Source organism: Teleopsis dalmanni, chromosome 1 (assembly GCF_002237135.1).
Source record: "Teleopsis dalmanni isolate 2A chromosome 1, ASM223713v2, whole genome shotgun sequence".
In the NCBI taxonomy this organism is placed as follows: Eukaryota; Metazoa; Arthropoda; class Insecta; order Diptera; family Diopsidae; genus Teleopsis; species Teleopsis dalmanni.
This window is the reverse complement of record NC_051846.1, coordinates 46702596-46715214: the sequence shown is the minus strand read 5'-3', so window position 1 is coordinate 46715214 and position 12619 is coordinate 46702596. Positions and strand designations below refer to the sequence as shown.

At 28.9% G+C, this 12619-nt stretch overlaps 2 protein-coding genes across 2 annotated transcripts in view; one reads left to right on the top strand and one right to left on the bottom strand.

The window, feature by feature from the left end:
* LOC119667792 (sodium- and chloride-dependent GABA transporter 1-like) overlaps positions 1–12619 on the top strand; it is a 347748-nt gene that overhangs the window by 160588 nt on the left and 174541 nt on the right. The window lies entirely within an intron of this gene.
* LOC119673232 (myotubularin-related protein 9-like) lies at positions 5–4156 on the bottom strand (the record flags this gene model as incomplete). The annotated part of the gene is made up of 6 exons (XM_038084475.1): positions 3645–4156; positions 3326–3576; positions 3007–3244; positions 1802–2048; positions 1462–1690; positions 5–239 (listed from the first exon to the last, which is right to left on the bottom strand). Coding segments are annotated over exons 1-6 (1347 nt in total), but the record flags the coding sequence as incomplete, so codon positions are not given.

Here is a 12619-nt window from a genome sequence, read left to right as displayed (position 1 = left end):
GAAATGTTCCATATTGTGAGAAGTAACTATGTTCGAAGAGCAGTATTAACATTTGCGTACTGAACTCAAAACTGCATGGAAACTGCATGTACAATTGATAGATGCAGTCTAGGAAAAGCGTAAATGTAGCACCAGAATTTTTAGGTCGATTCTGCTGTGGTGTGTAGCAGGAATACCGATGTCTTGAAGCAAACGGATGACCAGCTTGTATCCATTCACGTTCTATTAGTGCTTGCAGGCTGAAATAAAAAAAAAGTAAATTCTCCAATATTGACAAAATAGATATGTTTTATAAATACATGTGCCTGTGTTTATGTTAAATGTTACTAAAACTAATTACTATGCAAAGCAATTGAGAATTGATTCCTCTTTTGATGATTATAATTCCAAACAAGTTTTTATTGTAATCCAGACAAATAACCTTTCTTTGGGTCCCTTATAAATTGGGCAAATGACACTTGATCGTTTTTAAAAATGAATAGCTTTAGAGCTGGACTAAGACACGATTGTTCCATTATGGAACAATCGTACAAGTTTATGTAGAGTGTACAGATGTATAGAGATCTTAGAATGGATAACATGGAAAGAATTAAAATATACATGGGTTAGAATTCCAAAAGAAACTGTCTGCAAATCGATTATTTCGTCATCCTAATACATAGCGCAGAATCATGGACGATGGAGTACAGCGGTTACAGAGTCTATGTCGCGGTGCCACATGCCAACTACGACTTAGGCGCTGCTTACTAGTCTCAACAGGGATTACACCAGACTTGGCAAAATTTCACCGTCTTGATTGAAGTATTAATTTCTTTAATAGCTATTCCTCTCACAATAGGTATTCCTCTCACATATCTGCTATCTAATTCATTTCTTAAAGCTTCTATTGTTTATGAAAATGTAATCCGCAAAGATATGCTGGAAATGTTGAACAGCACTTGGTAGTTAAATTAAACGAGTGGCTCAAGGACGCACATCCGGCTGCTATTGGAGCCATAACACATGTATTCGTATTTTGTAATTGTTCAATGTCTCTTCCAATAAAGATTACGTTAAATATTGCTTAAAATGGTCCTTAGGAGTTTTTAGGAGGACATTTTTATCAAGATATTTGATTGCATCTACGTTCTTTATGAAACAATGAGCAGCATGAATTGTACTATGACATTGAAATACAACGAACAAAGATCTAATGACTGCGCCGGATAGGTTCCGTTAGAGGATATCGTTTCAGTTAAAAAATTAGTCAAAACGTTACGATAAAAACCAAATCGCAGAAAAATGTGACTTTCTTAACAACAGAAAGGTCAAATAGTGGGTAATCTATAACACTTTAATATTTCTAACTGGCATCAGTGCGAAAATCACAGAGGACGCTAGACTGAGTCAACTAAGTGATTATATTCGTACATTATACAAAACATAAATGTACCAAATATAATTTTAAAATATTGAACTTACCCTCTTACAGTACGGCAGTCAGGATTTAGTATAATTTGTACTAATGATGTTACAATTAATGTTGAATCAAAACCTTTGGCACCGTGTACCAGTACAGGGCTACCCTCTTGGTCCAGACATTGTGCAACAACACAAGCGGCATTCAATGAATTTAACACCAAAGTTAACCAACCACTACTTTCAAGGCGTGATAACCATTTATCCGGTGAGCAATTTACATCATTACAAGCTATGTTATGGGAAATAAAAATATTATAATACATTCAAATTATTTTAATATACATTATAGTAAATATGCATATGCAAATATATAAATTTCAAAAGTTTCAGAATAACATACCTTCTATTAATTTAACAAAACTATCTAATATTGCTGAAGGTGAAGACACATTACCGATGGCTCGATTTACCTTCTTCCATTGTGAATAATGTTGATCGGTTTCGGTATTTGATTTTCCTTTTCCCCAAGTATCTACTATAAAACCTTTTTTACTACGTCCTAAAACTACATTTAAAATTGCTTCATCAGCTCGACAACGTTTTATTCCCTGTATTGAAATTGGTTGAGCACTACGCATCAGAGTGGCCTGCAAATAATAATATTGATTATCTTTTTTAATTTAGAAAGACATATATATAAAACATATAGTCATTTTAGTAATTCCATGTATCGGATATATCAAGTATTTTTGGGTAAACATTCAGCCTAATAATCTAGTCGTAGATATTTAAAATATCTGGTAAATAGATTTATTTAAATTAATATATATTATACACACATAACATATATCTCTCTAATTTAGAATTAAATTATTTTAATTATTATTGACCCAAAAATATTGAATAAATTCGACGAGTGCATTTACTTAAACAAATATACTATCCATTACTTTTATGTGTTCCTTTAAAATTTATTTAGCAATTAAGGAATATTTAATCTTTGGATAAAAGGATACAGGACTATTAAACTAAACACAGCATACACTGCTCAAAGAAGACTTATATTTTTGATTTCATATATTTATTAAATACATTATATTATTGCTTTAATGATTATTACTTAAGTATTATATGCTCTTATAGAGTTATAGGATATAGTAATGCCATACATTTCGAGATTTTGATAGGAAAGGTGAATGACACTTGGTCCCCTATACAGACGACTGAATTCGTACGCATACCTTGCAGTCATCATTTTATATACGGCGTCACAAATTGATTTAGAACCACATATACATTAATCTATTTATTAATATCTATGCATTATTTACCGGAAACGACTAACAAGTAGCAACAGGTTGTCTGGCATGCAAACCTATATATACATATTATTATTGCTTTAACTGTTAAAGATTATTTCTTACACCATTACATTACTCGTTTTTTACCATATCAATAAACCAACAGAAATAATTATTGGCACAAGCTACCTTAGTCCTTAAAGTGCAATTTTCCTTTTGACGCTATGCACACCAATAATTTAAAAACATTTATGCACAAACCTACATAAATCAATATTGGCGCAAGTGCATTGTATACACTTACCCCATTGTCATGTCTGTAGCTAAGCACAGGAAATCGTCCGCCATCTCTGAACATAGATGATTGCACTATTTGTTCGTCGGTAATTGATTTTGGTACAATCAGTGTCATGCCATAACTTTTGCAAACACTGAAGTCTTTGTTGACATTGGAAATACGCCACTCACAGCCACCGTTGTCAATGCCATTTGTATTATTGGCATTGTTGACGGATATTAGTTTGGCAAACTCTAGTTCCGGTCTATACCCAGGCAAATCAAAAAAGAAAATTAAAAACAAAAAAGCAATTAAAAATGAAATTACTGACTAAAGCAACAGTTACCTGAACATAGTATAACCATCTTCTAATATCGCGTACATTGGTCTATAGAAGAAAGGGTACTCCATTTCGGCGTTGTGCAATGCAGAGAGTGCCTCCAGCGATGCCGCCACATTGTAATATTCTTTAGCAAATTTTATTTCCAAAGAAATAATGCGTAAATCTTTGCACTTTAAGGTGATAAGGCCACCTATTATTATGTTTTGTACTACAAAAGGTTTTTTTTCAACGCAGTCGATATTTTTATGCAGTAACTATAAAATAGAGGGGCGTTTTTTAATTAAATTATTCAAAAAGTATACAGGAACACTATTTGACTCACCCATAGTTCTTGACTGTTTTCCTGCCTTGCACTGAGTAACAAATGATGACCGGTTATACAAAGCGTACCTTCGACTGTTGCATGCGTATGGTCATGTAAGAACACACCATCCAATTTTGGCGTTTTAATCAGATCTGCAAATTCCATGTCAATTTCCACTTCAACGAATTTCACAGGTCAACTGAATTTTTTTCACTTCTGTTTGTTCACCGCCACCCACTCAGTTGACAAGAAATCGAGCGGAACAAATTGGCGCACACAGGCAATTAGCTGTGTAGCGCTGCTCTTAGTTGCCACTCTTTTAATTTTGTTTTTAATTATTAATAACTTTTTTTCCCATTTTTATTATACTCCAAGGGTGCACTGTGGGCGGTGGGTCGTGTAGTTAACCGCAAACCTCTTAGTTGACTTTGAGTTCTTAATTGGCAGCTTAAATACTAACAACTTTGCAAAACATCTTCCATTTAGTTTTTTATTTTATTCAACACAGCACCAAATGGAATATATATAATTGTATTATCATTTGCTGCATATGTTTTGCTAAAATATTTTATTTTCATTTAATTTTATGATAACAACGAATGCAGCTGAAATTTTCTTTTGTTTTGACTGAAAAGCTTTGATTTTTGACATTTCCTAATGCAACGTATGTTGCGAGTGCCTAATTAAAAGCTCTCTCTCTCACTCTCGCTCGCTGGTTTCGATAAACATGCTATAGTCAGTCTTTTAAGACTTAAGTGTAATATAATCAAAAATTTTAAAATGTATACATTTTTAATATGTTCCTTAAAAAAATTATATTAAAAAATTAATGCATATATATATATTAATTTATATAATATTATGTTAATTTATAAACCCGAGTTCGATTCCTGGTACTTGCAGTCTCAATAATAATTATTTACGAATAATTAAATACATCAATTATTTCCAAGATCACTGACGATGGGTATTTGGCAATACTCGAAACAGCTGTATGGTCAGCCAAAAATTCAATTAATTTAAATAATAAAAAAATAAGTTTTTATTGTTGTAGTTCACTACTGTTCGGAAAACCTCTTTATAAACATATTTATAAATTTATAAATTAAATATATTAATTTATGTTCACACTTTTATGTATATCTTAAACTACATTAATAATGCTCTTTTGCATTTTTTCAGTTTTTAGTTGGGAAAAAAATTTGTTGTATAAATAAGAACATGTTTTGAGTGTTTTTTTAGTATATATTATATTTTTATAATGTATTATATTATTAATATGTATTATATTATAATTCTGTATTTAATACAGACCACAGTTATACGACGTTTACATTGGCCGAAAATGGCTCATTTTGAATGAGCCATTTGAAAGTGTTTACATTCGTTGTAATTCGTTTGTTCTCATTCCAAACAGCTGATATTTCAATTTGCCTGTTGATTTGATTTTTGGCCTGTACCAAAAAAATGTTGCATGAAGGTTAAATATGCCTTCAAACCTTACCATATAAACTCAAAACATATTTTTTACTACGAATAATTACTTTTTGGGAAGTAGAAGTTCTAATAAGAGGTGCATCGTTTTCAAGGAAGTGCAACCATCAAACATTTGTTTACCTTTTTTTGTAAATATGTCAAAAACAGCTTTCTCAAGCTGTCATAATGCCACGAAAAGCATTTATTTAGGGTATGTTCAACGTATTCCATTGCATTTGGAACATATTTGGAACGCTTGCAAACATCATTGGGACGCATTCATACAGAGTGTGATGCAATGGCTCATTCGCGCTTGAAATTTTGTATGCAAGAATGAATCATTATCGACAAAAATTAATAATATCGGCGCGCAGTATATAAAATAAAATGTATAAATCAAATTAATTAATTCATTAATAAATTGAATAAATAATAGATGAATAATTTATTATAATACATAACATAATAATCACTTAATTATAATGTATTTAGTTTCACAGTTAACTGATAAACCGGTAATGCTGGCATTAAATGTACTGCTCGAAAGCTTTTTTCCCATCCACTTCGAGATATGCGATTTACGTTAAAAACAAGTAATTATGAAAAATTCAATTTAATAAAATGCTTATAACGTCATATTTTTTTATATTTAACCTGTTGTGCACATTTGATATAAATTGACTTAATTTATATTTTATATAACAAAATCAATTAATAAATTAATTCTAAAAATAATCATTTTCTCACCTTCAAAAGAATATAAAATTTAAGATGTAAAATGAAAAATGTTTTTATTCAGCTTCAATAACCCTTAAATATATTATCTAATTAATTATTAACATTTATTAATATTTATCAAAGGTGTTAAGAGTCTTAGAACTTAAATCCGGAATAGCATCATTATGTGGATTCTAGAGAATAACCTTTCTTTTACATACCTCATCTTATTTAGGGCTTCATTTTTTGATTGATTTTGCCTAGCGATAATTCCAGAAGAACACTGCTTATTGCGTTTTTATATAACATTTGCTGTGTATGATTTGCCAACTAGTTTACCTAAGCGAGTTTCATCTTGGCAATACGAATAACTTAACGCCAGCATACAACAACAACTAAGCCATAATAACCCGATTGTCTACGCTAGAAACTAACTTTATTGAGAATCTTAACGAGTTGCAGGACCTCCTAAAAAGTTTTTTAAGCTTTGCGAAAGATTCTATGTAGTTTATTAACCTTTCTGTTGTTATATGGCAACACAATGAACCAACAGGTTTTCGTTACTCGTTAGGATCGCCGATATAACCCAACTTAATAACTAAGCTTTAATGACTTAGTGATAGCACTTCATAATTTATTGGCTTAGTTATTTAGCTAAGATAACACTGATATATTATCATGTTAAATGATATTAATCATTTTTTTTTTAAATTTCAAATTAAAAATGACTTGCTTAACACATTTTGTTTTAGTTTCAATGGAAATTCTGAATCAATTAGTTCATACTATTAAATGCAATAATGCTATTTAGCTTGAAAATTGATATTCTGTTTTTATTTGTAAGCCTGCATAGGTTTCTCCTGTATTATTTTCAAAAATTGGAACAAAACATAACAGTGTTGTCTACATTGCTAATCTTATCCCTACTATTCCTACTAAATTCTACTTTACTCCCTATTAAATCTCTACTATATTTCTATATTTGGTACGTCCCTACAATTGTTAAATTTTACTAGATCATAAAATTTCGATTCTAGAATCTGTTAGACTTTACTAGAATATTTTATTTAGTAAAATAAGCGTTTACACAGTAAACTCAGCAATTGCACTATTTTAAAGCAATTATCTCCAACATGTTTTCGTGGAATATGCAACTAATAGATAAACAATTAGGGATTTAATTGCTGAAATTCGTTAATTGAAATAGTGTAAGGGTGATGCTTTTCCAATCTTGCTTTTTCGATGCTACTTGCTTTTCTAATATAATTACAAAAAAGAAATACACATTTTAATTACTTTATAATATATTTTATATATTATATTTACTATTAAAAACGTTTTTAAAAACATTTTACATAATTGATTGCTTTTCGTTTTTTGTTTTTTTTTTATAAGGACTTATTTACTAAACTTTTTAGTGATTGCTTGATGAATATTGCTTTGTGAATTCAATTCGAATTGCATTCTAAGTCTACGTTATCTAGGTACAAGAATTAAATGTTATATATATACTAATAAGGTATATGCATATATTTTTTAAAATATATTAAAAAAAATATATCACAAATAAGTTTATTTTGCTAATTTTTTTTTGTTTTGTTCGAAGTCTTCAATTAAAAAGAAGAAATTTAAATTTACTGATAAGGTTAAGAATAACTAAAATAATAAAAAAATAATGGATTACAGAAAAATATAAATTGAATTGATGTATAAAGGCATCGATCGAAACATTAACACCTATTTCCTGCTGGGACGTCTCTTCTCCTCTCACCTACTTTTTTACGAACCATCTAACCCTCATCTAACCCTTGTATTTCTTCTGCGATCTTTTGCTGTACGCGCCCCCTCCACAACACAACAAGAACAATGATGTTATTGTTAAAGCTCGCAGGTTGTTGTTATCTAAAAAATAGATAATATTAAAGGAATCACAAAGATGTATACATGGGTTAGGATATGGATAAGTAATGTTAATGTGAGAAAAGAGGTGATTGTTAAGGAGTAACGATGGATTGGGGATTTAAATTGAATTAAACGAGAATCAAGGCGGAGAAACCTCGCCACTTAAATGGAGAGGGTTCAAAGATCGATTGGACTCAAGTTTGTCCGTGCATTAGGAGCTGCAGTTAGGACACACATTGGGAATTGAAGCATTTATGGTTGAGATTGAAAAGTTTAGCACATTAGTACATCCTCATCCTTTTTCCTGTACTTGGAATGCGTCGTTTTGTCTGAGAAATGTTAGGCGGGGGTCTATTGACAACTTTGTTGCTGTGCAATCGTGGCACAGTGCGACAAAACAGAAGTTAGCTGATCAAAATTCTGTACTTTCTGAACCAGTAGAGATATTGAAATAAAATTTTCCTTAAATGTGGTTTTTGAGTTGGTCTTTCTTTTAAGTTTCGGCCTATCTGAGCCTAAAACTGCATCTGTATGAAGGGTTGTGTTAGCCCATATTCATATTCGATGTAGTCGATATATCCATGATATGAAGAAGTTGCTCGACAAATACATTTTGATATCATTAAATGGTCCATCTGTGTGCTACGTAAAAAGGTATTGCTTGAACAGGCGTTGACTATATTTTTTTACAAAAAGCATATTAGATTGTCGATGGTCGAAGTTGGAGACGATCCATTGGTATGCAGTAATTGCTTTATCTTTATCGCATGAACAAATTGCAAGAGCCTTGGCATGTGCAAAAAAGGATTACGACATCCAGAATTTATGCTTGGACTGAATTTACCGATATTGATGGGCAAAGTTAAGGTTATCACTTTAGTTTAGGAAGTAAATATTTGGTTGCTGATAAGTGAAGATCACCAAAAAATGAGATCACGTGGGAAAGGTATGCATAGAGCAATGATGATATAGGAAAGTTAATTTTAAAAGTTAACTTAATTCATATTGAGTTGGTTAAAAATAGTTGGTGTTTCTGTCCAGCAGGTACATCAAATATTATTCATATAAAACTTAAAAAATAAACTCAACTGAAGATAACAAAAATAATATAATATTAAACCGAGTTTATCTTTTTTGGTCTAGCTTCAGTGAGAAATTCTTAAATCCTAAAATATATAAAAATCAAAACAAACCAAATCAGGAAAAGTAATATGGGTTTTATTTAAAAAATTTTGTACCAATTTAATAAAAATAATTATAAAATTAAAATTAAACTTAGTTTTAAAATATAAATTATAATTTACAAAATTAATGAACTAATTTAAAAAAAAATAAGATCTTAACTATGCTCATGAAAATACATGTATAAAAAATGAAAACTTTAACGAATTTGCTATAAGAAATTAGCAAAGTAAAACTTAACTTTTACGTATAAATTAAATGTTTGTTTATATACAATTTTGAAACAAAAAATAATTTTTTTTTGCAGTAAATTGTTTATGAATTTATACATGAGAAAATAATGATTAAAACGACAATATGCATAAATGCAAATTCATGAAAAAAATATGTAAAAATAAATAAATAATGGAATGCATAAAACAATATGTGAAACATAAAAAAAAATACTTTTTTATAAGATTCAAAAATTTTAAATAAAGTTTTAAATAAACAATATTTCTTTTTAAATGTTAAAAAATTAACAAGAATCATTTAAGGGAAGACCATCATTATATGTAAAATTTCAAATGTATGGAAGAGAGGAGTTAAAAATGTATAGTGGAAAATATGAAAAAAATTACTAAAAATACAAAATTAACATATTGCTAATACTTAATATAGATATATTCTTAATTGTTTAGCTAAAAATGAATTGACGAATTATTAAGTTCATATATTTTGTAAATGTATGCATCATGGGTTTATTTATGTATGCAATTGCTATGGTAAATGTATATGCATTTATAATTATATAAATTAATTTTACTAAATATTAGCTTAATAATTACAATGTATAAAATCAAAAGCTAATTCATTTAAAAGTATTTAACTATTTATAATTGATATGAATATTTTTATTATTCAACTAAATTGATTAAATTAAAATTTAGAAATTAATAAAACTTAAAAAGTTAACGTATATATACTTCGATGGAAAATTATATTACTAAAGCGTTTTCTGTTATAATCTTTTATTTATACATTTTGAAATAATTATAGGGCATGGTTTTAAGAATTTTTGCTGAATGTAAGGAATTTTAGCGTAATTTAAGTTAATATTTTTTTTTAAATAATTATTTTAATAAAAGTTTATGAATTGGAAGTGTTAATTTCACAATGATTAGTAAATGCGGTTGCAGTTATATTAAAAATATATTTAAATAATAGGTACTTTAGAAAAAAAGCAGTATTCAAAACACTGATATTTAGAATTATACAAGTTTTAGATTTTTAAAATTTAAATATTGTATAATTTTGCTAATACAAATTTTATTACAAATAATCGACTTGTTCTTTGAACTAGTGGTTTGATACAGCGGTACATTTCAATGAGAGATTTTTTAAAATAAACTCATAGTTTGTATGAAAACAGTTAATACATAAAATCCATTATATCTGGTATGAAATATATTATGGGAATTTGAGCTCTAAACCCATCTCGCTTATATATACCACTGCATTGAAAAGAATAAATTCATTCGATAGAAACAGCTTTTACTATATAAACAGAACATTTACTTAGTAGTCGTATAAAAAAAAAATAATTGAAATATTAACAAAATTAATTTATGAAAATTAATTGATGAAATTATTACGACATTTTCTCAAAGTGTTACATATCGATGCAAGTATTTCTATTGTATATTAACAATATTTAAAAATGAATGCTATTATGAGGAAACTGTTTATGATGTTAAAACTGCTTAAAACCAATAATCTTAACTATGCCCCATATTTTAATGCTTTTTTAATGAATAGTTAGACTAACACTTAAGCATTTCAGTAGTTTTAAAAATTTAGAAAATAGATTTTACTAATTAGATATACAATATATAATATAAATAAATGTATATATAGATATAATGATGCATCTAATACACAGTATGTTTTCTTTACTTATTTAACTAACTTAAAGCAAATAATGCAATATTGGAGTTTAGTATCTATTATAGCAGTACAAATGTACATACTTGTAAAGTAAGTAACACTTAAAATCTAAGAGTTTAAAACTAAATTGATTTCTTTTTGTATTTTTCATTTTACTCCTTTTTTTCTTTTAATTCTTACTAAAATTTATCTTCATTGTATATCATATATGTAAATATATATGCATATATTTATATATAAGTATAAGCATGTGTATAGTATGTATAAAATAAATAGTTTCCTTATCTTAGCAATTATAAAATATATATAAAGTAAAGTATATATATATATATATGTATGCATTTCGTTAGTTTTTATATAAAAATATTTAAAACATAAATTTATACAGAATTTGAACTTTCGCTGCTTCATAATGATAAGTTGTAAGGAACTTTATTGGCAAATTATACAATATAATATAATATATTTATATATATTATGTATATATATAAATGTATATCTACAAATACAGATGTCTATGTTGAAAGGATATAAATTATTTTTTGAATTTGATTCTAATAGACTTACTTGTTTTCACAATATTTATAAATTTTGTAATAAAAATATTTTACAACTTTTATCAAACAATAAAAGTTCCTACAACTTCTCATTTAAAGTAAGTACCTATACATATTGTTTTATGATTTATATTAGGTACAACATGTTGTTGTTTTTATTGCTTATTTAACACTTGTTAGCATAGCGTTCTGCATTAGTTTCTCGCAGATACAATGCTGGTGCGGCGCTCGAAGTGGAAGAATTACTTGAGGAAGCATTCGTATTATGAACTGTAGCTGATGCACGCAATAAATGCTGTTGTTGTTGCTGATAATAATATTGTTGTTGTTGCTGGTGCTGATGCTGCAATTGCTGCTGTCGCTGTTGTTGTGGTTGTAAATTATGCATTAAATATGCATTCATATTGCCTTGCGCATGTTGTTGATATGGAAGCGCCATAACGAGTTGCATTTGTGGTAATACATGCGACTGTTGTTGCTGTTGTTGTTGCTGCTGCTGCTGTTGTATTTGCTGTTGCTGTTGTTGATGTTGTGGCTGATATTGCTGCTGGTGTTGCAGTATTAAATAATTATCATCGCCTATCGGTGCCTGCCTACTGCCATATTTCAATTCTCGCGCTATTCCTTGTTTATAGTCTCGATGATCCTTATCAATCATATACGCTACACTTCGTAGTTGCTCAATGGTTTCTCGGAACTTCACAAAAGCTGTAGGCGATTGTTGTTGCAATGTGACTGCTGTTCGTACAAGTGGATTATGTTGTTGTAAATGATTAAAAGCTATTGGATCGAGTAATGCCTCTAATTGTGTCATATGCGACATTATCAATGTATGTATACGTTGAAGATCAAGTGCCGGATCGAGTGCTGTCACCAAATCCATCTGAAAATAGTTCATAGCTTCGGCCGATACATTTTTGCATCCGGCTGCATTCTCATCTGATCGTGAACAGCAACTGTAGAAACCATTTACAAAGGCTGAAGGATGAAAATATTGTTGGCGTATAGAATTTGTTAGGCAAATTTTATGCAGCAAATCAATCCATTCTTGCTCTTCGACACAATTCGTTGTTTGCACAATCAGTGAGCGTTCTTTTCGTACAATCTAAAATAATAAAATAAATTTTTTATTATTATTATTTTTTATTACAAATAAGTATAAGTATAAGTATAAGTATGAGTATGAGTATAAGTATAAGTATAAGTATAAGTATAAGTATAAGTATAAGTATA